Raw genomic sequence first — 25,910 nt, forward strand, 5'->3', positions numbered from 1 at the left:
AATTTGATCTAAAATAAGCTGAAATTTTATGGCTCTAACCAAAAATATTCTATTTGTCTTATATACCTTACTTTCTACGTAATATAACAGTTTATAATTAGCTTTCAATGACAAAAAAAGTTCAGATTCTGAAAGCTCTCACATGTACTGAGAACTAGAAGAAAAGTGAAATTGTCTAAAAATAAACACTCAGCAAGATAGAGATAAAGAAGGATGTTTCAAGAATGTGAAAAATGCCCTCCTCTTACCAAAGATGACTACTAAAACACTATGAAGTGTGAAACTATACTTTAGATAATGTAATAAATGTTATGTACTAGTGTGATTAATATTTTATGTGAACTTGATAGTAAAAAAATACTGTTATATATACTTGTCATCAAAAAAAGGAAACGAAAATTGTAAATATATGTAACTCATTGAAAGATTTATAAATTATCAATCAACATTTACTACAAATCTGTAAAACTGAACACAATAAATGATAACAATCATTTTTAAAGTAAGTTTTAAATGTTTAAATGCATTATTTTTTTGGTTGTGCTATCTGTGAAGACTGACACGTAGAAACAAAATAAATAACCATAATAACAACTATCACATACAATGTTGCTCAAGAATAAAATAGAAGTTTACGTTTTTATACAACCATATTATGCTAGAAAAGTATCTTGTATAATCTTCAAAGAATTGCCAGTGGTCACATCAGAGGAGCAGCAGGGGGGCAACTGAATGCAAGGCACTGATGGGTAAACTGCAGATACCCAAGGACCCAAGGGCTTTGGCTCCAGAATGCCTCTTGCTGTGCCTTTACATGTTTGCTTCTGCCTTTTTTTCTCTGGTATCTAACATGATGTGAATGGCTGAGGTAGGATCTCCACTGTCTTTAATGTAGTGTGATTATCTCATGGAAATATCCCTGTTATAATGGGCATTTTTTACCTACAAATTATTATAAAAATGATTTCTTCTTAAGCTATACTGTTTAACTGAAGTTATAATTTTATACAATAATAGTATTAGTTTAAATAGAATTTTGATGATTAAGGGTTTCTAACAAATATAGCAAGGGATTATGACAGAGGTTAGTTTAGTGGGATAATACAGGTAAAGATAGGATAAAGTGTTGCCCCTGCCTGTGGTAGAGTAGAGGCTGTAGAAGATAAAAAAATAAGAACAGGAAAGTGTCACACAGCTGGGACTTAAAGTTTCTCTTGAGTAGCCATACAGACTATGATTTAGGTGAATGATTAAGGAAAACAACTGAGTCCCAGAGGCTAGACTAGCTCAAGTTCTTTTAATCTTAATGTTGGGACATGTGTTTATGAGTTTTGGTGTGCATCATCGCTGAAACAAAGTTTTAAATAATGACTTAAGGTTAAGCTAAGATGTTTTTGTTTTGGCTTTGAGGTAGAAAATCTTGAGAAACAATTTGAAGTTTAGAAAGCCACACTTTTAATAGTTGACTGAGGGACTCATTTAGATCAGGGAACAAAAACAATGGCAGCCTGGCTACGGCTGGCTGACGTACCTTTCTTGCTAGGATGAGCTGGTGATCAAAGGTGATGATTAATTCCTTTTACCTATTTCTGCCCTCAGTTCCCTGATATGATTTAATAAAAAACTGTTGATGAGTTAGTATGCATGCTGAGAACTTAAAAGTAGAAATGACTGCTTTTCACATATGAAAGTTTAGATTTTTGAATTTTTTATATGAGTACCTTTAGAGATGAGTAAAAAAAATGATAGATTCTTTCTTTGTAACAGCAAAATGTAGTCTGCCGGTAAAAGAACTGGCTGAGAAAAATATCTTGCTTGCTTACACTTACATAAACAATAAGGGAAAAAAATGTAGTGAGAAGAAAGTCATCAGGAAAGAGAAAGAAGGGAAACAAACATCAGGGTAGAAGAACAGAACAGAAGAACAGAGGAGAACAAGCAACAGAAAGAATAAAATGAACTAAGCTTTGGCACTTAGAAAAGTCCTCATGTGTCTGTCTGTCCAGTAGTTAGCCTATTCTGTATCTCCTTTTCAGTTTCACTGACGTGCTGAAGGCTTGCCATTCATCAGCACCCTAGGTGGGATCCTGACATGTCGGAAGTGTGTGTGTGTGTGTGTGTGTGTGTGTGTGTGTGTCTGTCTGTCTGTCTTTCCCTTTATGCTACCCCCAGAGAATTAAGTTTTACTCCCTCAGATAGAAAGTAAATTGATTGGGTTAGTCCACTGACTCTGGCTCCCCTTCAATTACCAAGCTGCTGTAGGCTGGTCTTTCCAGCAGCAAAGAGTCACAAAACACCATATACTAACTTAATCTACATTTTAGATATATCTTCTTTAATTTTTAAAAATTTTCACATATTCATTATATTCTTTGCCTTCCCCCATCTTCTCCGACATACCCCCTTATAACCAACTTCATACTCTTCCTCTCTCATTAAGAAAATAAAAATAACAAAAATCAAGCCTTAAAGAAATAATTAAATTCACAGCTATCCTCCAGGTAGAGGCCTGTCACTTCTCAGCCACCTTACATTTCCTGGTTAGATTGAAGATAGATTAGGGTTCATGTTTATCTTGATTAAAAAGCAGTAACAAAACCAAAAAAATTCAAATTCACTTTTGAAGCTACAAATACTAAACGAAAATAAGCCATTCTATCTTTATGGTGATTTTAGAAAACAAAAAATAAAATCAAACAAAAACAAACAAAAAATAGGTGGATATGGTTAGTAACCTTTTGAGTAAGATACTTTAATAATGAAAAAGTATTCTGATTTGGTACTCAGAATCCTTGGAATATATAAATGTAAAGCATATAAAAATGACAAAAGAGCCGGGTGGTGGTGGCGCACGCCTTTAATCCCAGCACTCGGGAGGCAGAGCCAGGTGGATCTCTGTGAGTTCGAGGTCAGCCTGGACTACCAAGTGAGTCCCAGGAAAGGCGCAAAGCTACACGGAGAAACCCTGTCTCGAAAAACCAAAAAAAAAAAAAAAGATCTTGTCTTGAAAGTATTTCCATAACCTCCAAGAACTTTTTAAAACTACATTTATTTATTTATTTATTTATTTATTTATGTAGTGAGTGTGTGTGTGTGTGTGTGTGTGTGTGTGTGTGTGTGTGTAATGTACACATGATTGTCAGAAGACAAATTGTAGAAGTCAGTTCTCTCCTTTCACCACATGATCCAGATAATCAACTCAGGTTGTCAAGTTTGATAGCAAACACATCTACTGCTAAGAAATTTGCTGGCCCAATTAATTAAAAAAATTTAAGAAAAATAATCTCTCATGCAATATGAAACAAGGGTCTACAAAAAAACAAACAAAAAACCTTTAAGAATATGCAAGTTTCCCAAAGGCCTGGCCACTGGAGAGCAGGTCCTTCTCCTCACCAGCTGCAAAAGCAGCACCCCCTCACCTCCCCACCTCCTGGGAAAACTGGCCCCAGTGGCATGGACCTAGGAGAGTTACCCCCAAGACCCTCGACTGCCCTTGAAAAACTGCCCTCCCCCTTGTGGCTGCCACAATGGAGTAACTGGTCCTGCACTCAGAAGAGCTGGCCCCACCCTCACCATCTATGCAGGAGAGCTGACCCTGAATCTTGCCTGAAGGGAGTGGTCTCTGTGGAGGCACAGACTAACCATTCAACTACCACCTGGGCCCACATCCAGGACTTTGAGTTGGCCCACCCAAACATCTACCTCATCTATGAGCTGCTGGAGCACCTAAAGGGACTTGTCCTGTGGAGTGATAGCCAAGATATCTGAGAGAAGTTCTGCAGTATTCATGGTGTACCAGAATCCAGAGGCTTTGAACCAGACCAACAACTCACTGCAATGAACATTTGCAAGTAAAGCTGTTTGAGCAAAAAGGTGTACTGTATAACACACTGCAGCTGCTAAGGCCACTACAACAAATGAGTATGTAATGGAGTGGCAGAAAAGACGGAGGAATGAAGTGTTTTCTTTTGTTTTTCCTTTCTTTCCTTCCTTTTATAATTTTCTTTCGGGGGTGGGGGGGCACAGGATTCAAGGGTGGAGCATGGACATGGAAGGAGTGGGAAATTTGTGAGACTGGGTTGCATGAAGAATCAATAAAAAATGTTAATAAAAAAGAATAAGCAAGTTAAATCTTTTTGTTCAAATAAACAAAACTTTTAAGAGTATAGTTAGTTATAAATAGAAGCAACATTAACAACAATCCAATATAGAATAAAAATAAAAGCCATTTGAGAAGAGTAGAAAACATTTCGGATCAGAGATATCTCAAGTAAACTTTTGAACAATTTAAATTTAGTTTGGGGGCTAGGAATAAAGCTCCCCAGTAAACTTCTTGCCAAGCCTGTGGGAAGCCCTAAGTTCAATTTCTAGCACTGGAAAAAAAATAATATTTAATGTTGATTAAAAAGTACATTGCTTCTGTGTGATCATTATAGAACAAAATATGTAAAAATGAGAATAAAACATGAACATAAATGGGATTACTAACTCATCTTTGACACATTACAGCTTTTAAAAACTGTAATCTATGTAAGTGTTGGTAGCAACATTTAAAATATTCACCAAGATAACACAAACTTTTCAGAACTTATAAATTTCAGGACTGAGCTACAAACTTATTCCATTACTTATGGTAGAAACAAACTATTTACAAACAGAGTTTAACTGTTCGTAAAACCTGCTTGTTTCCTCCAGTGTGTCTTCCAGTGGTGTGGGTGGAATTCTTGTGGAGCAGGGCAGTGTGGAACTAGCTGCCCCATGTATTTGAAGAGCTCAGATACCCATAAAAAGACCAGATTGCTGAATTTCAAATGTCTAAGTTTCTAACAATCTTTTTTTTGCATTTCAAAAAATTTATTGGAAAGTATATTCCTTAGTTCCAAACATAATGGTAGTTGGTTAAATTACTTCTCTCCACTCAAATCAATGTTTCCAAAATTGAAGCATTAGCAGCCTTTTGAAAGAACTGAAAAGGCATAAATGAAACATGACTTAGAAAGTTAAGGATTAAATACACTAGCTCCTTGGTTTATTTTTTTGTGGAAATTTATTCATTACATGTCAAAATGATTAGAGCCACTCTGGGTGAACTCAGGCTGCACAGTACACCAAGGAGCTGCCTACAATTTACCAATGCAGATCTTACATTCAAGGCCAGCATGGAGAATCTGAACACCACTTTTGCGGTCTTATAATTACAGATGTGCTTCCTTAACTTCCCGTAAGGCACTGCAGGAGAATTTTTGCAAATATATTCTCTTTTTTTTAAAACAAAATTCTACATTAGAAGCAATGGCAGTTTTATAAAAACAGTCCACTGTAAAAAAAAAAAAAACAAAAAAAAAAAAAAACAAACAAACTTCTGGAGTGCTTCATAAAGTCTAAACTAAGTTTAAGGCAAAAATTAAATTTTCATCCAGTTATTAATATAGTAGAAATAAATTTTCTCAAATGGGGTTAGACTGTAGTGGAAATTCTGTAGTAGTTTTCTTTTATTATGGATGCAAACCACTTATTCTCTACAAGAAATATTAAAGGTAACAAATTTTCAAAACTTGTGAGATCTGCTTTATATAAAACACCTACAAGTTTAAATGTATTTCTCATATAGCAATAAAAATCCCACCTCTAAATTAGCTATTACTTGGTTATGGGTGTCAAGAAACCATTTACTGCTCAAAATATTACCCCTTATAAAACCTTAAAAGTGTATTTGTGAAATGTTGATTTTGATGTAAACCTCGTAATAGTTTAAAGATTTAAATTAAATAGTTTCCCATTTTCAATACCACCTAAATATGTATTGATCCAATCTAGGAAGTTAAATCAATATAAAAGTGAAAGTTCACAGTTTTACTTCACATAAATGTCTTTGGCCTTGATTTTTACTGTTTTGTGGGTGACTTAGTTGGGTTTTCACTGCTGTGAAGAGACACCATGACCACTGCAACTCTTATAAATAAAAACATTTAATTGGGGTGGCTCGCTTACAGTTTCAGAGGTTCAGTCCATTACCATCAGGACTGGGAGCTTGACAGCCTGCAGGTACTGGAACTGAGAGTCCTACATCCTGACTCAGAGGCAAGAGGAAGTCAAATGACTCACTGGGTGGTAAGTATCCTGAACCTTCTAATCTCAAAGCCTGCCCCCACAGTGACAGATTACTTCCAACAAGGCCCTACCAACTCCAACAAAGCCACATCTAATAGTGCCACTCCCTATGAGTTTAGGGGGCCAATTACATTCAAACTACCACAGTGGGTAAATTCAAATCTAAGCATGGAATTCAAATCTAACTAAGCCTAGAATCAGTTGTCCCAACCCCTACTTAGACCATTATAGTAACCTGATGATGGACTGAGGTTTCATAGCTTAAATCCTGTACCATTGGGAACTCAGTCAGAGTTGTAGAAAAGGACTTCAGCAAACAGTTTTTGTTGCTGCTGCTACAAAATACTGCTTAAGCAAACACCAAAAATCCAATGTAACAGAAATCAGCCTAAATACTTTTAGTTGCTAACGGTGAATGGGTGATATCTAAGATGCATGATTATGTATTTACTGCAAGAAAGAGAGGAGTATATGAATGTCAGAGAAGAACATGCCAGAGAAGACCAAGTTTCTAACAATCATAATGCAATCCCAGCCTAAGAAGAATTATGAGGATTAGAGGAAATTCATAAGTAATTTGGATTTAAATCAAGGCTGTTTTCATCAGGCCCTTTTAGTGCCATCACCAAAAAAAAAAAAAAAAAAAAATACCATGACCTAAATAGAAAGTAAGCATAGAGAAGTCAATATAGATAGATATTAAAAGTATATAACTCCATATGCTCTTATGATTAAAAAAAAATCCAATTAATAAAGCTGGCAAGATAAAATTGACTAAAAGTTTCAAAAAATTTCATTTTCACTTTGCTATCTGAAACCTGAGTCTGACAGCCCTATGGTAAGATATCTCAGGTAGCTTTTATTTTATTATTTTGTTTCTTATCCAACTGTCCCTAATCTGGAGTTGGTTTAACTACATACAATACATGGTATTTCAGGTGTCCTATTTTCTAAGTGTGATAGTAACATAGCAGTTGTGAAGGTGACTGTCATTGTTCTTACCTGCACATATAAGAGTTTATAGGGCATTACCATGAGGTGTTAAGTAAAAGGCTTAAATGGTATTCTTGTTATCTCTTCCCCTCCTTCCCTCCCTCCATGTGCATACATGTGTGCATGTGTGTGTGTATAAAACAAACAATGGAATAACATTTCAATGAATAGTGAAACTACCTAAGTGCATGCCAAGTATTTGCTGTATTATAATTTATCTTTACCAGGTTTGAAAATTTTCAAAATCAAAAGTTAGAGGCAAACTATAACACTCCCGGACACACAGTAAATAATATACGTATCCACATTTTTAAAATTCTTCCATATTGTTTAACATGTCACACAAAAAAAGATGCTATGCCCAAACACTAACATACCCTATTTGTGTCTCTTATGTATGTTCCACGATCTGCCATGACTCAATTTTATATAAAAGAATGGCATCAGTAATACTACAAACCAAAGGACAAAGAAAACACAATTATATTTAAAAGGTTTGTTAACCAACAAATCTCCTTTTAAAAAAAAGTTTATTTATTCTTGAATTTCATGGAGTTATAAAGAAATATGATCTTGTCAAGGCCCCATTTCTCTCCTCCAACTTCCCCATAGCCTTCCAAACACAACCCACCTCCAAACTTCCTGCTTTTCAGATAACTCACTAAGTCCAGTAAATACTGCCCCTATGTTCATGGGTTTTTCTTACAAATTACAATTACTACCAGACTTTTACCTTGAAGAGCCTGAAACTTATAATCAGTTGAGGAATTAAGAAATCGATCTACAATTGTAATTCTGTTCTGGAGGAGCTTCTCAATCAGATCAAGTCCTTCAGGTCCCAGCAATTCAAAAAGCTTTAAAAGAAAATGACAAAATGAACTTTTACATATTAAAATCCCTTGCAACAAAATAATGAGGTCAAGCTAGTCATATGCAGTACACAATATTTTAAAAAGTAATCAATTTGTAAAAGAAAATTCTTTATCTACTATGGTAAAGAACTTCCAGTACTTTTATAAAGACTTCTTACGGTAATATAATATAATATAATAAAGATCATTATCCTGTTTTAAAAACAATTATAATTTGAATACATAACTCCACCCCGGAATAAATTGTTATTCTTAGTTTTTTCTGGTATAAACAAAAGAAATTCTAAAATTTAATTTACTTTTCAACATTTTTTCTGGCTTTTACAAAGACTCTAAGTTACTAGCTACCTAAAAGCTTACTACGACAGCTGTCATCTTATATAAAGTTAAAAAACATTAGAACATTTTAATCAATCATGATTAGCTACCAAAGCTTACAAATATTTACAGAATAAATCTGAAATCGAAAACACAGTTCAGAAAAGTTCTCATTCATATATTACTTTCCTATGCAGGAGCTGTCAAAGATTAAGTTGGTTTCAGTCATGGAAGAAGAAGAAAGGTTAGGATTCAGAGCCTTCAACTAGTTCACTATATAGTATGCCTCTTCTAGAAAGGATTCAGGCTTCCTCAAGTATGAGCTGAAATGACATACATATACTACTTATTTTTCAAAAATGTTACACTCTTCACTCCAATGTGAGAAAGTCAAATTAACCAAAAAATTTTGTTGTTAAACTTCCTTCAAATACTAAGATTTTTTAAAACCTTAAGGGCTATCTGGACATCTCAAAAATGGTTAACATATGACAAGGATAAGAAATAAAACTAAATACCCAAATAATTCTAAGTAACTGAAAGAAATACTGGCATGAGAAAAGCTAAAGACAAACAAACAATCAGGAAAAAATTAACGGGGGTGGGGAGAGAAGAGGAAGGAGAGAAAACAGCAATTGAGCTGAAATAAATGAATAAACAAATAAGTAAAATAAAAATTAACACAGGATCCTGTCACCTGATCCCAGGCCACATATCTGGCAGAAGCCTCCTCTTCCCCCAGACGCCAGGACAGCATCCTGAACACCAGGCAAGATCACCCCCAAGCCTGCTGTTGCCTGCCCAGCATAACCCCAACTGCCCCTCCTCTCCTCTTCATCACTTCCTGGTCCACCTCTCTGGATGAAGCCTCTTCTTTCACCACAGGACAGAACAGCATCCTGAACCCCAGGTAATACTGCCCCCCAAACCTGCTCAAGCTGGCTAGAAATAACTCCAATACCTACCTCCTCTCCTCTTTACTATAGACCAGTCCACACCTGTGGCAGAAACTTTCCTTCCCATCAGAGAGGAGGCCAGCTCCCTGAAAACCAGGTAGGCCACTCCTGAACCCCCACCTGCTCCTCCCAGCATTACCCCAAGTGTCTCTCCTCTCCTTGTCACCACATCCCAGCCCACACCTTGGGTAGAAGCCTTCTCTTCTCTACAAAACCAAGGCCAGATCCTGATCCCCAAAGGCCAGACCACCATGCTGAACCCTAAAGACTAAGCCAACTCCATGAAACCAGGCAGAAGCCTCCTACCCACCAGAAGCAAGGCCAGCATCTGAACCCCAGAGAACCCAGGGCCAGATCAGAGGTCACACACCACATAACCAGAATATCAGCCCCAAACTTAGGTTGCAACCCCCATCTGGACCAGAGACTATCCAGGCCATCAGAAGTCCAGCCATCAATATGGGCAGAAACCCTCTATTTAACCTCAGGGAGCAAACAAAAACTAAAGAAGAAAACATCCATCCAACAAAGAAACATCCAGAAATTGGCACCTATACCTATAATCACTCCAAATCCAGATTCCTATACATAAGTGCAAGAACACAAACAACAATGGCCAGGGCAGTATGTAACCACCAGAGCCCAGCTACTCCACTACAACAAGCCCTGAATATTTCAACACAGTGGAAGCACAAGAAAATGATACTGAAACCAACTTTATGACGATGATCAAAGTCCTTAAAGAAGAGATTCAATATTCACTTAAAGAAATTGAGGAAAAGACAACAAAAAATTGGAGGATATCAACAGACCCTTAAAGAATGCCAAGAAAGCCAAGGAAACCAACAAACAAACAAACAAACATATGAAGGACACTAAGACATGAAAAGTGAAATGGAAGCTGTAGTGGGTAGACATTCCAGCTTGGATCTGGAAGTTCCAACCCCCATTGAGACTCCAGGTCTTTGATGTGGTTAAAGACTAGATAGTTATAATTTCCTCAGTTATGATAAAAGATAAGTTAGATATAAAATCTTAAACTCACAAATATAAGATAGATAGGACATCTTCTTTAATATTGTAACTGTAATTCTTGCTCGATAATTTTTTTGTTATATGTAATTTTACCATGTTAAAGTTAAAACCTGCCTTTAAAAAAAAAAAGAAGAAAAGGGGAAGTGCTGTGGATATCACTCTATATAAATAAAACACTGATGGTCAGTGACCAGGCAGGAAGTATAGGCAGGACAAAGAGAGAGGAGAATTGGGGAAACAGGAAGAAGGAAGGAGAGACACTGCAGCCACCGCCAGGACAAGCAACATGTAAAGACACTGGTAAGCCACCAGCCACATTGCAAGGAATAGATTTATAAAAATGGGTTAATTTAAGATAAAAGAACAGTTAGCAAAAAGCCTGCCACGGTCATACAGTTTATAAGTATATAAGCGTCTGAATGATTATTTTATATGTGGATTGTGGGACTGTGGGGCTTGGTGGCAGCTGGAGAGAAGCCCTCCAACAACAAGAAGCAATAAAGAAAACAAAAACTGAGTCAATTCAAGAAATGGAAAATAAAAGTAGGCATCACCAACAGAATTTAAGAGATGGAAGAGAGAATCTCAAACACTGATGATATGATAGAATAAATAAATTCATCTGTAAAAAAAAATGTTAGATCTAAAAACTTCCTAACACAAAACATCCAGAAAATCTGGGACACTATTAAAACATCAAATCTAAGAATAATAGGAATAAAAGAAGGAGAATAATCCCAGCTCAAATACCCAGAAAATATATTTAACAAAATTGCAGAAGACAATTTTCCCAGCCTAAAGAAGGAGCTGCCTATAAAGGTACAAGAAGTTTACAGAACATCAAACAGACTGAATAAGAAAAGAAAGTCCCCTTGTCACATCATGATCAAAACACTAAACATACAGAAGAAAGGAAGAATATTAAAAGATGCATGTAACATATAAAGGTAGACTTTCTCAACAGAGACTCTAAAGGCCAGAAGAGCCTAGAGGATAACTTGCAAACTCTAAGAGAAGATAGATGACATCTCAGACTATTATTCCCAGCAAAACTTCCAATTACTATAGATGGAGAAAACAAGATATTGCATGACAAAGTCAAATTTAAACAATATCTATCTAGAAATCCAGCCCTACAGAAAGGTACTGGAAGGAAAACTCCAACACAAGGAAGTTAACTACACCCATATAAACACAGGCAACAGATAATCTCACACCAGCAAAATTCAAAAAAGGGAAACACACTCACACACACACACACACACACACACACACACACACCACCACCACCATCGACAACACAACAGGAAAAAACAATCTCTCAATATCAATGGACTCCATTCCCCAATAAAAAGACAGACTAACAGACGGATACAAAAACAGGGTCCATCCTTCCACTGCAAACAATAAATACACATAAACATCAAACAAAGACACTACCTCAGAGTAAAGGGATGGAAAAGATTTCTGGTTTTTTTTTTTTTTTTTGGGGGGGGGTTTCGAGGCAGGGTTTCTCTGTGTAATTTTGGTGCCTATCCTGGATCTTGCTCTGTAGACCAGGCTGACCTTGAACTCACAGAGATCCACCTAGCTCTGCCTCCCAAGTGCTGGCATTAATGGCATGTGCCACCACCGCCAGGCTAAGATTTTCCAAACAAATGGAACTAACTGGCAAGCAGGTGAAGCTATACTAATATCTAACAAAATAGATTTCAAACCAAAATTAATCCAAAGAGATACAGAAGGACACTTTATAATCATTAAAGGAAAAATCACCAGAATGATGTTTCAATTCTGAACATCTATTCCCCAAATGCAATGGCACCTACATTTGTAAAAGAAACATTACTAAAGCTTAAATTACTAAAGCTTGAATACCACACATTAATAGTGGTAGACTTCATCATCCCACTCTCACCAATGAACAGGTCATCCAGACAGAAACTAAACAGAGAAATAATGAAACTAACATACGTTATGGCTCAAATGGCCCTAACAGGTATTTACCTAACATTTCACCTAAACAAAGAATATACCTTCTCCTCAGCACCTCATGGAACCTTCTCTAAAACTACCATATACTAGGTCACAAAACAAGTCTCAAAAGATAAAAGAAAACTGAAATAGCCCCCTGTATCCAATCAGACCACCGTGGATTGAAGTTGGATTTCAAAAACAAAAACAACAGAAAGACTACAAACTCATGGAAACTCAACAACTCTCTACTGAATTACCACTAGGTCAAGGAAGAATTAAAGAAAGATATTAAAGACTTCCTAGAATTAAATGAAAATGAATGCAAAACTCACCCAAATTTATAGGACACAATAAAAGCAGTGCTAAGAGGAAAGTTCACAGCACTAAGTGCCTGCATTAAAAAATTAGAGAATTCTCATACCAGTAACTTAACAACACATCTGAACAAGAACAAAAAGAAGTAGAAACACCCAATAGTAGTTAGTAGACAGCAGTAAAAAAAATCAAACTCAGGGCTGAAATCAATGAAATAGAAACAAAGAGAATACAAAAAAAAAAAAAAAAAAAAAAAAAAATCAATGAAACAAAGAGTTGGTTCTTTGAGAAAAAAACAATAAGCTAGACAAATCCTTATCCAAACTAACTGAAAGGCAGAGACAGAATATCCAAATTAACAAAATCAGATACAAAAAGGTGGACATAACAGACACCTAGGAAATACAAAGAATCCTTAGGTCATACATACTTCAAAAACCTGTACTCCTCAAAATTGGAAAATCAAAAAAAAAATGGACAAATTTCTTGATAAATATCACTTAAATACTTAAATCAAGATAAGATAATCAATTTAAATGGAGCTATATTCCCCCAAAGAAATAAAAACAGTCATTAAAAGTCTCCCAACTAAAAAAAGACCAGAACCAGATGTTTTCAGGCCAGGCATTAGATCAGACCATCAAAGAAGAGCTAATACCAATACTCTTCAAATTATTCTACAAAACTAAAACAGAAGGAACATTGCTAAATTCATTTTATGAGGCTACAGTTACCCTGATATCCAAACCACACAAAGACTCAACAAAAAAGAGTATATAGACCAATTTCCCTCATACAAAAAATACTCACTAGAGTACTCGCAAACAGAATCCAAGAACACATCATAAAGATCATCCACTGCAATCAAGTGGGCTTCATCCCAGAGATTCAGGGATGGTTCAACATATGAAAATCTGTCAATGTAATCCACCAAATAATGAAACTCAAACAAGCAAAATGATCATCTCATTAGATGCTGAAAAAGCCTTTGAAAAAAAAAATCATACACCACTTCTTCATGATTAAAAGTCTTGGAGAGATCAGGGATATAAGGGACATACCTAAACAAAATAAAAGCAATATACAGCAAGCCAATAGCCAACATCAAATTAAATGGAGAGAAACCCAAAGCAACTCTACTAAAATCAGGAACAAGATAAAACTGTCCACTCTTTGTGTTTCTGTTCAATATAGTACTCAAAGTTCTAGCTAGAGCAATAAGGCAACTAAAGGAGATCATGTAGATGTAACCAACCGTCTTATTAAATAAGAAACACAGAACCAATGTAAAAGAGAAAGCCAAGAGGTCAGAGCTCAAAGCTAAAATCTCACCCTTCCTCCTGCAGTGGTACCAGCTTCTTGAAAGAGAGCTATTTCCCTATGTGTAAGTCGTTTCATAGTCATTCTGCCTTCTCATTGGTTGTAAACCCAAACACGTGACTGCCTCGTCACTGTCTGTATGTACAGCCCCCCAGGTCTTAAAGGCATATGTCTCCAATGCTGGCTGTATCCCTGAACACACAGAGATCTGTGGGATTAAAGGCGTGTGCCACCACCGCCACGCTCTGTCTGTGGCTCTAATAGCTCTGACCCCCGGGCAACTTTATTAACATACAATAAAAATCACATTTCAGTACAATTAGAATACCACCACAAGATCAAGGGGATACAAATTGGAAAGGAAGAAGTCAAAGTATCATTATTCCCAGATGATAAAACAGTATACATAAGCATCCCCCCCAAATTCTAGCAGGGAACTCCTACAGCTGATAAGCACCTTTAGTTCTGAAGTGGCTGAATATAAGATTAACTCAAATAAATCAGAAGTCCTCCTATATACAAACAATAAAAGGGCTAAGCAAGAGATCAGGGAAACAACATCCTTCACAATAGCTACAAATAATATACAATATATTGGCATAACTCTAACAATACACGTGAAGGACCTGTATGACAACAACTTCAAATCTTTGAAGACAGAAATTAGAGAAGATATCAGAAGATGGAATGATCTCCCATACTCATGAATTGAAAGGATTAACATGGTAAAAATGTGCTATCTTATCAAAAGCAATCTACAAATTCAACACAATCCTCATTAAAATACCAACACAATTTTTTACAGACCTTGAAAAAATGATACTCAACTTCACATGGAAAAACAAAAAACCCAGAATAGCTACAACAATCTTGTACAATAAAAGAATTTCCAGAGGCATCACCATCCCAGATTTAAATCTCTACTACAAAGATATACTAATAAAAACGGCATGGTACTGGCATAAAAACAAACAGGTAGATTAATAGAATCAAATCGAAGACCCAGATGTTAATCCACACACCTATGGACACCTGATTTTTGACAAAGAAGCCAAAATTATGCAATGGAAAAAAAAAGCATATTCAACGAATGGTACTAGTTTAACTGGACGTCAGTATGTAAAAGAATACAAATAGATATATATATCTATTGCCCACACAAAACTCAAGTCCAAGAGAATCAAAGACCTCAATACAAATCATGAAACACTAATCCTGATAGACAAGAAAGTGGGAATAGCCTTGCATACATTGGCACAGATACAACTTTTTAATAGAACACCCACAGCACAGATACTAAAATTGAAAGTTAAGAAATGGGACCTCAGGTAACTGCAAAGCTTCTGTAAGGCAAGGGATACCATCAGCAGGACAAAATAGCAGCCTACAGAATGGAAAAAGATCTTCACCATCCTCACAACTGACAGAGGGCTGATCTCCAAAATATAAAGAACTCAAGAAACTGGACATTTAAAAAAAAAAAAAAAAAAAACAGTCTGGGACACCAATCCAACCACATAACCTTTGACCTTACAGTCTGTCCAGTCTATGGATGTGCTGGGGTAAGAGTAACACAGAGATTGTAGGAGCAGTCAATTAATGACTACTCCAGCCTGAGACCTATGACAAGAGAGTGAGTCCACCCCTAACACTGCCTAGAGTGCCAGGACACAGAAGGGGGATGGCCCAGAAACCTAGGATAAAACCAAATAAGACTGGAGGGAAAAAAAAAAAGTCAATGTAATGATGCCTAATGACATTCTGCTATACTCATAGATTAGTGCCCAGCCCAGTAGTCATCAGAGAGGCTTCATGCAGCAACTGGTGGAAACAGATGTAGAGACCCACAGCCAAACATAAGATGGAGTTTGGTGAATCCTGCAGAAAAGGGGAAGGAAGGATTGCAAGAGCCCAGGAGATCAAGGTCATCACAAAAAAACCCACAGAATCAACTAACCTGGGCTTCTAGGAGTTCACAGAGACTGAAGTGAAAACCAGGGAGCCTGCATGGAACTGACCTTAGCCCTCTACATATATGACAGATGTGTAGCTTGGTCTTCTTGTGGGACTCCTAATAGCGGGAGCAGAGGTTGTCTCTGACTCTTTTGCTGACTTTTGGGTCTCTACTCCTCATACTGAGTTGCCTTTCCCAGCTTTAATACAAGCGGAGGTGCTTAGTCTTACTACAACTTGATATACCATGTTTTGTAGATATCCGTGGGAAGCCTGTCCTTTTCTGAATAGAAATGGAGGAAGAGTGGATGAGGGCGACTGAGGGTATGTGGTGGTGGGGTCTTGCGGGCTGCAAGAAATATACCATAGAGATTCAGCTGTGTATTAAAGCTGAACTTTGACTGGCCAAGGGTCTGTCAAGAGGCAAACCATTTATTATGAACATTTGGTGCCAGCCAGCCTTTAATATTTCAGCTGTCTTCTACTATGAAATTCTTGCATGCCGCAAAATTTTCAGACCTGCTGAATTTCTAGGTAACTAACTCTTCTGCTGAGCCTAGGAGACAAGCTGGTTGGAGACTCATAGCTTTGCTTCTTGTGCAAATGAAACTTAGACCATCCCTGACCCCAGGCCTAGCAGCTATCCAGAGCAACTGACTGAGAACAAAAGAGGTTTTTACATATCAAGGTGAGAGGTAGAATTAACATTCCTGAGAAGTCAGAGAACCTTGTGCCCAGGGAAAGAAAAGGCAGGGGCACAGCAAGAGAGAAGAGAGGAAGACAGAGTTTCCATTGAGGGTAAGCAGATCTTAGGTGAAGTTTTCTGAGTGCCAGGAGTAGAGAGTAGCAGAGATGGAGAAAGAGGATACAGAGGACGAAGATGAGGCTGGAAGCATAGGAGTTTAGTCATTAGTAGGACTATGAGCTAGGGAACTGGATGGAACTGAAGCTATGGAGACAGGATTTCATCCCAAAGAAATATAGTAGACAGATGTAGAGCTTAGTGTATCTCGAGTTATTCCTGCCTTAAATGCCTGATGGAGTTATAGCTGTATTGATAGAATTTTGTCTTAGAGGAAAAAAGTTAACAGATAAAAAAAGTTAACAGACCATAGTGTGAGTAGATTTTTTTCCCTCATATATCACACACCAGACAGGACCCTGGGTATTCCATAGTGGGGGGTATATATGAGCAGAGGAGGAAGGGGAAACTTCAGTAGGGATGCAAAATAAAATTTTTAAAAAATTAACACAAGATCCATGTTTGAGCCATGTTACAATAAGCAGCTAATAAGAAACTTCATGTAAAATGCTGAGCATTTACTAAGCATACCAATATTTCGCTCGAGATTTATAAACCAATAGCAGTTGTCATAAACATATTGTAAACAGTAGGCACTAAAAACAAAAATACATTCACACAGAAAATAGTCTACCTTTATTGGAAATGTACCAAGAAAATAAAGGAACACTTTCTGCAAACACACACATACACACACACACACACACACACACACACACACACACACACACACACACACTACTTACTTTGCATTAAGAACATTAAGTACCCACCTTAGTAGAAGCTATTCGTGAATACCATAAAGACTATCTCTATGATCATAACCAGCATTCTAAGAACAGATTAGAATGCCTTCTTATTAAGATATGTTTTTAAAACACCTATTAATTTGCTTTTGAACAAAATATTGCAACCTTCAACTTCCTAATGAATTCTCACCAAAAAAAAAAAAAAAAGGTTTCTAAATTATTGTATCTTACATAAATCTAGGGCTACTGATGGTTTTCTTTTCAACGCCATTGGTTGTCTCTCTGAGTACTAACTATAAAACTATCCACAGCTTTGAGATATCCCTGATCACAACTCTGTTGCTTTTCTTAGCTTTTCTTGCTTCTAATTTCAAAGATTTCTTCTATGAATCAGGGAAGGTCATTCATTCTGCTACTTCCTTGAACAAAAATATTTACTCAAATTTCAGGTACAAGGCCATGCAGGTGATCACAGGATCTGCACACTGTATACCTGAGGACACAATGTCCCCATACACTGCAGTTAAAATGTCGCCTGCATTCATAGGTATCATATTACTTTACACAATAACTAGGGCTACTAATTTAGGAAGGGAAAGAATTTGTTTTGTCTTGCAATTCTGGTAGCACTATTTTGGCATCCAATGAAAGTAGCACATCACAAAAGGATTCTGTAGGACAAGACCACTGTCACCATGATCCAGGACATGCAGCAACTGAGACAGGCAGGGAGACATGTATGGGGCTCCCACACTCTCCTTCAAGGGCACTCTCAATACCTACAGACCTCCCACAGTCCTTACCTTACAACAGCATTACCCTTGTGATACAACCTTTAAGACTTGAACTTCTGGAGACACAACCCATAGTTGTGTCAAACTGTAGTATATTGCTCCTGACAGTGCATTCATTGTCATGCACAGAATCAAACACCCAGCATACTGATTAAAATGTTTGTAATAGTACCTACCACATAAGTGATCAGCATTAGTTAGCAAGTATCTTCACCAAGTCAGTAGCTAGGGTGATCCTTTTAGAATATGCCCTTTCTCCGTTCAATTAAAAAAGAAGAGAAGGAGTACAAAGTACACATTAAAGGTTTAATTCTTACTTCTGTTCATTGGCTTGTACAGTAATAGATAGTATAAAGACCGATAATCTAATTATAGTACCACATGTTCCACAATGGTGCTGTTTTAATCATAAGCAGAATATTAATAAGAAAATAGCTAATTGGGCAACACTACAAACCAACTAAGCCTAATAGGGTTCTAGCTAACAGATCATAAAACAAAAGCAGAAAATACTTACTTTCAAATACGCATGAAATGTTTCCCATGACAGTTCATATGACAGACTCCAAAATAAGACTCAATACATTTCAAAGAGAAGTAATCCAAAGTATGTTCAGTAAACACAAATAAAACTATAAATCAATAAGACAATCTGAAGAATTCTCAAATATGTGATAATTAAGTAAACAAACAGTAATAACCAATTGGTCCAAAGATTTATGAAAATACAAACATGCATTTTTAGGATGCAAATACAAGTATGAGACAGTTGGAGGTGGATATTATCAACCATGCCAGCATGTAAAAGTCAGAGTCAATACAGAGCAAATTTTATTTAATGTAGTTAAAACAGTGCTTAAAAGGAAATTTATGGCTACACATTTCCATTTAAAAAGCACCCAAATCAAGAATTTCATTTTCAACCCTAAGATACCAGAAAAAGAAAATAGTAAGTACTCAACACAAATGAATGAAACAGAGCACAGAAAAACAATAGAGAGAACCAAGAAAACCAAGACACATTAAAACTTTTCCTAGATTAACAAAGGGAAAAAAGACTGGAATGTATTATGTATGACAAAGATACAATGTTCAAAAACTAACTCAAGACTTTACAGACCATCTGTATACACTTGTAACAAGGGAAAGGATGATTAGTGACAAAAACCAGTCCACAGAAAGTCCAGGTCCAGAATTCACTGAGAGCCAATCAATTCATGGAGAAATTAAATTCTACTGGTGACTTCTACTAAATCTTTGAAAAGGTTAACACCAGTTCTTAAAATGCACAAAATAACAATCTACAAAAACATTTCTAAGCTGATTTTCAAAGCCAATACTAGGAACACCAAAAGCCAAATGTATAACAAGAAAACTAAAGATCAATGACTTAGGAATATGGGAACAGAAAGTATCCATGAAATATTTGCAAAAAAAACCCAATAACATATTCAAATGTCTTAACTTTAAGATTAGATGGACAGACAACAGACATTAGACATCATGACAAAGCGAAACCAATGCCAACAATACAAAACTAACTCAACAGAACAAAAATCAACTGATATACCTTATCAATGAAATTAAAGCAAATTGTCCAATTAAACAGATAAGAAAAAGACAATTTTATTCTTTTGTAAGCAAAAAATACTCCAGTAACTATAATAAAGGGAGCTCTAAAGCTTCGTAAAAGACACCTATGAAAACTCATAGCTAACTATGGTATTGTTTCATAAAAGTAAAGTAAATGCTTAGCCATGAAGATCAGAAATAAGACAAAAAAGTCACAACTCACCACTTCTATTCAACACTGCAGTGGAGGTTCTAGCCAGGGCATTTAGGCAAGAAAAAGATATAGAGGACATCTAGATAGAAAAAGAAGAAATAAAACTATTTTATTCACAGATGACATAATCCTGCATAGAGAAAATACTGCTGGAACTAAAACTTTCTTCAAAATTTCACGAGATCAATATATAAAAATCAACTGCATCCTGTACTAACAATGAATGATCTGAAAATAAAAATTAAGGAAGCAAATCCTTCTACAATGTCATCAAAAATTACATAGGAATAATTTTTTTTAAAAAGGAAGAGTAAGACGTTCCCACTGAAACTATACAATACAACTGAAAGAAACTAAAACCCTAAGTAAATTTTAAAAATCAACATCTATGAATCAGAGTACATAATATTAAGATTTTTGATACAACCAATATTAGTCCTTAGACTCAATGCCATGTCTCTCAAAGTCCTTGCTGGCTTATCAGGAAGTAGCAAGATGACTCTAAAATTCATATGGAATTGGAAGAAACCCAGAATAATGAAAAAAAAATCTTGGGAGGAGGGTGAAAAAGACAGTTTAGGTCCTTATTTTTAGACTTACAACAAAGTAATCAAAACCAAAACTATGCCCTACTGCCTCAAAAATAAACACCATGTTGAATAGAACTCAGAGTCCAGAAAAACAAACAAGACAAAACAACAATAAAAACTCTTATGTGTCTATGGTAAATTGATTTCTGAAGAGTGTCAAGGCAAGGGGAAAAAAGTCTTTCAAAAAGCAACAATGGAATAAGCAGAGAAAAAGAGGGGAGAGAGGAGAGAGGAAAGGAGAGAAAAGGGGAAGGACAAGGGAGAAGGAGCTAGACCATTATCTCAAACCACAAACAAAAATCAACTCAAAACGAATCAATGGCCTAAATGCCTGAAAATCTAAAACTATAAAACTCTAAAAAGACAACAGAAATAAATCTTCATGGAAAGGATGCTTAAATACTGCATCGAAAGTAAATAAGGCAAGTTCATGCTTCCAAGAATACATTCAAGAAAGTAAAAAGACAAGGAATGTAAGAGAAAACAATATTTGCATATATACATCTGACAAGATGCTTTTGTTCACAACATATAAAGAAAGCATAATTCAGGAGCAATAAAACAAAACAAAAGCACAAGGCATTTAAGTTCTCTATGAAATACATGCCAATATATGCTAAGTATGATGACACCCAATATGATATAGCCTGAGGAAAAGATAGATCAAAATCACAATGGCCTACCATTTAACATCAACTAGAAAGGCTCAGAAATAGATAACTCCAAGTATTATAAGAATGCGGGAAATCTGGAATTTTCATATGTTGTGCAGCTACTGAGAAAATAATATGCTGGTTCCTCAGTAAAGTGGGCATGAAAATACTTTAGAACTTTACAATTCAAATTGTTATATATACAAGAAAAGTAAATTATGAATGCAAACAAAATATGTATATAACTACAGTTAGTCTGCATAGTCAGAAAGTAAAGATCACCCAAAAGTTTATCAAATGATAAATGGATGAACAAAAGGTGATACATGCATGCATGCATACATACATATATACATACATACATACATACATACACACACGCACACACGAGATATAATACATAAAATGGAATTCTGTTTAGTTATAAAAGCACTGAAGTAGCATACAACAGGAACATTGAAAGCATTCTGTTAAGCATAAAAAAAAATCACTCAGATTGTATTGTATGACTGATTCCAGTTATGTAAAATGTCTAAAATAGGGAAATCTCTAGAGACAGAAATTGGTTAAGGATGGTGGAAGTGAAAAGTAAGAGGAAAAAAGCCTAAGATTCCTTTTTAGATGATTTAAGAGTAGGAAAAAAATGTCATTGCATGTATCTGTACATATATGAGAACTCATGATTTATCCATTTTAAATACGTGAAAAATTATATCAATGAAGCTACAAGAAAGATGTTTATGAGCCACAACTGCCTGAAATGCTCAGAGTAATTTAAATATTGCTTAAGACTGAAAAATTCCTTGTATGAGAATTTCCCTTTTTCATATTATTCTTTGTACAAGTTAATGGGGTCACTATGATATTTCAATACATGTATACAGTGTCCATTGATGTAATAGTTTCCCATTTTACTCCCTCCCTCCCTATACAATCTCTATATTCATGCCAACTTTTCCATAAAACATTCTCAATGATTATTTTGGACTGTTGTTAGACACAAGCCCTGTCTCAAAAATCAAGAACAGTATTAAAGACCTTTCTATAGAAAGAGGAGGATGGGTGGAGGGCAGTGATAACACAATACATATCTGTATTATAATCCCCAATGCAACACACACACACACAACCTATAGTAGGAAACACTCTCTATATACAGTATGGACTACTCTTTAAATTCCCTCAAGTCTTAAAAATTCTGTGAAATTATGAGGTAATTTCTTCTATAAGAAAATATTTAATCCTGCCAGAGCTAACCTTACATATATTCTTAGTCACTCAGTTACTTAATCCAAACTATGTTGTTCACACATGGCAAATTCTAGTAAGATTTTTTTTTTAGACAAAAACCATTTTAGGAAACAACTAGCATACTTGGAAACTAATTTCTTTTGTTGTTGTTGTTGTTGTTAATTTAATTTAATTTAATTTTACAATACAATTCAGTTCTACATATCAGCCACGGATTCCCTTGTTCTCCCCCCTTCCGCTCTCCTCCCCTTCCCCCCAGCCAACCTCCCATTCCCACCTCCTACAGGGCAAAGCCGCCCCCAAAGACTGAGATCAACCTGATAGACTCAGTCCAGGCAGGTCCAGTCCCCTCCTCCCAGGCCGAGCCAAGCGAAGCCAACTCATGCATTGAGCACATGAAATAACATGGAATAATGGCACAGAGAGTCAATCACATCTTAACACTCTTAAGTTCCTGTGATTGACAAAACAAAAAATAAAAAATGACTCTGTTCTGAAAACAAGGCTTCTGTAACTCCCAAAGAATCTTAGTAAAATGCTGTGATAAGCTGCTATCAGATTTAACAACTACCCAAAATTATGTTTTTCTGTAACACCTGCTACATCCATCCACTCCAAGAACAGGTGCACTTCCTCAGTCAAGATCTGCACTGCAAACTAACTTGGCACTGACTACTGTTTGCAAAGGTAGACAGCTGTCTGGATCATTGTTCAATATACTAACACAAGTACCCCCGCCAAATTAAGAAGCAAAGAGGGAGGAGAGTACAGAGAGATATCTATCAAAGAAGTTTTTAAAACCTAGAAGAATGCAGCTACTAATGAAAGAGTGAATTACAGGATCAAAGATTTAATTAAAACATAATGGATACAGCTAATATGCTTCCTTCAGCAGGTGCCACTTAAAGATTTTTACCTTGCTGCTGTTGTTACCTTGCGTTAAACAGCAAGTCTTTTGAAAAGCAATATGGCCTCCAATTTCAAACTTCACACCTCAGATTCCCAAGTGCTGGAACTACAGGTATGCGTGTGGGAGCTTTAGTGATTCCATCTTGGTCTGATGGGTTGAAAGTGCACACTTGTTTTGCTAACCTTGCTGAAATAAGACAAAGAGGATGTTTTGCCAAGAAAAAAAGCACCTATTTACCTCCTTGAAAACAGGAAAGTGGTTTGACTATTCCTTGAACCCAATGTACTTTCAGATAAAGAAATCTGTAACAATGTAGTATTCTTTCCTGATGTTCCTTTTCCTATTTCTTCTAAGCTGTATATAAGCACTGGGCAGTATAAACTCCAGGCTGCAGTATTCACTATCAGTCTTCTGGAATCTATCCTATGTCTCTTTCTTTTCTTAATCCTCACTCCCCTATTCAGGTGCTGCTCAACAGGTCACATATGCCCAGTGCTAATAAATATTATTATAGTCATATCTATTAAAATTATTTGGAAACAAACAGAACACTCTTCAAGTTCTTGCTACTACAATAAAATATTTTTGGCCACATTACTAGTTTTCCTTTAAATTAATAAATAAAAACACTATGTTCCTTAGATTAAAAAACTTTTTTAAAACTTTAAAGTAGTATTATTTCCAAGTTTCTTGATATTGTGATAGTTTAGCAGATAAATATAATTTTTGCATCTTTCAAGAAAACTAAACAGGGATAAAGATATGGCTCGGGTTTTGGCTTTTGGCTTTTGGCAATGATCAAACAACACCCCTACCAGGCATCTTACAACCGCCTGTAACTCCAGCACAAGGGAATCCAATGCCCTTTTCTGGCCTCCGTGTGTGTGTGTGTGTGTGTGTGTGTGTGTGTGTGTGTGTGTGTGTGTGTGTGTGTGCGCGTGCGTGCGCGCGCACGCGCGCGCGCATTCAAAATTGAAAATAAAAATATTTTAAAAAAGAAAAATAAACCAACTAGTGAGTGAGACAATTAGACCACTATCAATCCCAATAAGGGCAGAATTAACAGTGGAGATTAAACTCCCAACCTGATTAATAAATAAATGTGTAACATGCATTATATTGTCATAAAAGGAAACAATAATTAACTGTAAACTCTGACGGCCAACTCTCCTCTCTATGCTGAGATCTGGTCTGGTTTAGAATTATATAGATCTTTGTGCATAGTGTCCCCACTGCTGTGAGTCCCACTGTAGCTGTCTGCTTTCAGTTATCCCCCACTTCTGGTTTTTACACTCTTTCCAGCATCTCCTCATAGTGATCCCTGAGCCTCTGGAGAAGAGGATATAGTATATAATAAGTTCTGCATAGGGATGGATATCCTGCATGTTATTATTGATTTTACCCAATTGTGAATCCTATGAGCTAAATAATGACTGGCCTGGCAAGACATGCCCATTGGTTCAACAGTGGCACAAATGTCATGGGAGTAACAAACCACTTTCGGGTTGGATTTAAGACCTGATCCACAAGCTAAAGCCCCTATCTAGCATCATTACTGGGCCAAAAAGCTATGGCTAGAAAGATCATAGATGCTAAGAGAAAATCTCCTACATTCTGCTAAATGGATAGACTGTTAAGCCAACTCCTAATGACCTATCATATACACACAGATTAAGGAATCTCTCAACCCTTATTAGGGAGCTTCTGTTTGCAACAGGTGATGATCTACATGGAGACCAGCAATGGGACAACACAGAGAGTCAGAAACTATAGAATTTCCTCAACATTTTTATTGTAACATGTAAACTAGAAGTGTATTGTTAAATGGAATATTACAAAATTAGTGTTCTAAATTTTCCTAAATAATATGAATCAATCTAAGATATATTTAGGCTAAGTATATAAAAATCTAACAGTCACATTTTAAAAAAAACACAAAAACTCCATCTGTAGCTATATAAAAACTGTGAAAAACTGTGATATCACAAATAAGTTCTAGGAAAGCCTGGATGACTACTTTTTTATTTAATTAATGTATTTCTAACACTTCACTTAATAAGCTAAAGTACACCACATTGACAGAAATTCTTGAAGCTCCAAGCTAAATTCCATCTATACTTTTTAAGAGAGTTCCAATGAGCAATTATAGCACATCAGCAAAGCAGAACCAGAATGAAAGAGCATGTTTACAAGGAATGTTATGAGAAGAAACTGAAATAACTTTTGGTATAACAGACAGAATACAAGTTGACTATAACAAGACAACCACTGTAAAATGCTTGAAGGGCTCTTATAGAAAATACTGAAACAGGCATACATATATAATTCCATAATGAAAAACGTAAACAAGTAAGTATGAATAACCACAACAAAAGGGATAAGTGATCAAATATTAGAAAAATCCAATAGACCGGCTGGCTGTACTCCAATAAGTAACAAATCTATTGAAATACTACAATGCTATTCATCCTTATTCAAAATAATATCACTGACTGTTTAAGCTTTTACTTTAAATATAACAGGAA

General features: G+C 36.1%; 1 protein-coding gene across 1 annotated transcript in view; it reads right to left on the minus strand.

The window, feature by feature from the left end:
- Positions 1–25,910, minus strand: part of Ascc3 (activating signal cointegrator 1 complex subunit 3) — a 323,710-nt gene that overhangs the window by 253,202 nt on the left and 44,598 nt on the right. The window contains exon 5 of the mRNA XM_006983742.4: positions 7,838–7,958. Coding sequence (XP_006983804.1) covers positions 7,838–7,958 — 121 coding nt within the window. The remainder of the gene's footprint in view (positions 1–7,837; positions 7,959–25,910) is intronic.

This window comes from Peromyscus maniculatus, chromosome 16 (genome assembly GCF_049852395.1).
Source record: "Peromyscus maniculatus bairdii isolate BWxNUB_F1_BW_parent chromosome 16, HU_Pman_BW_mat_3.1, whole genome shotgun sequence".
NCBI lineage: Eukaryota > Metazoa > Chordata > Mammalia > Rodentia > Cricetidae > Peromyscus > Peromyscus maniculatus.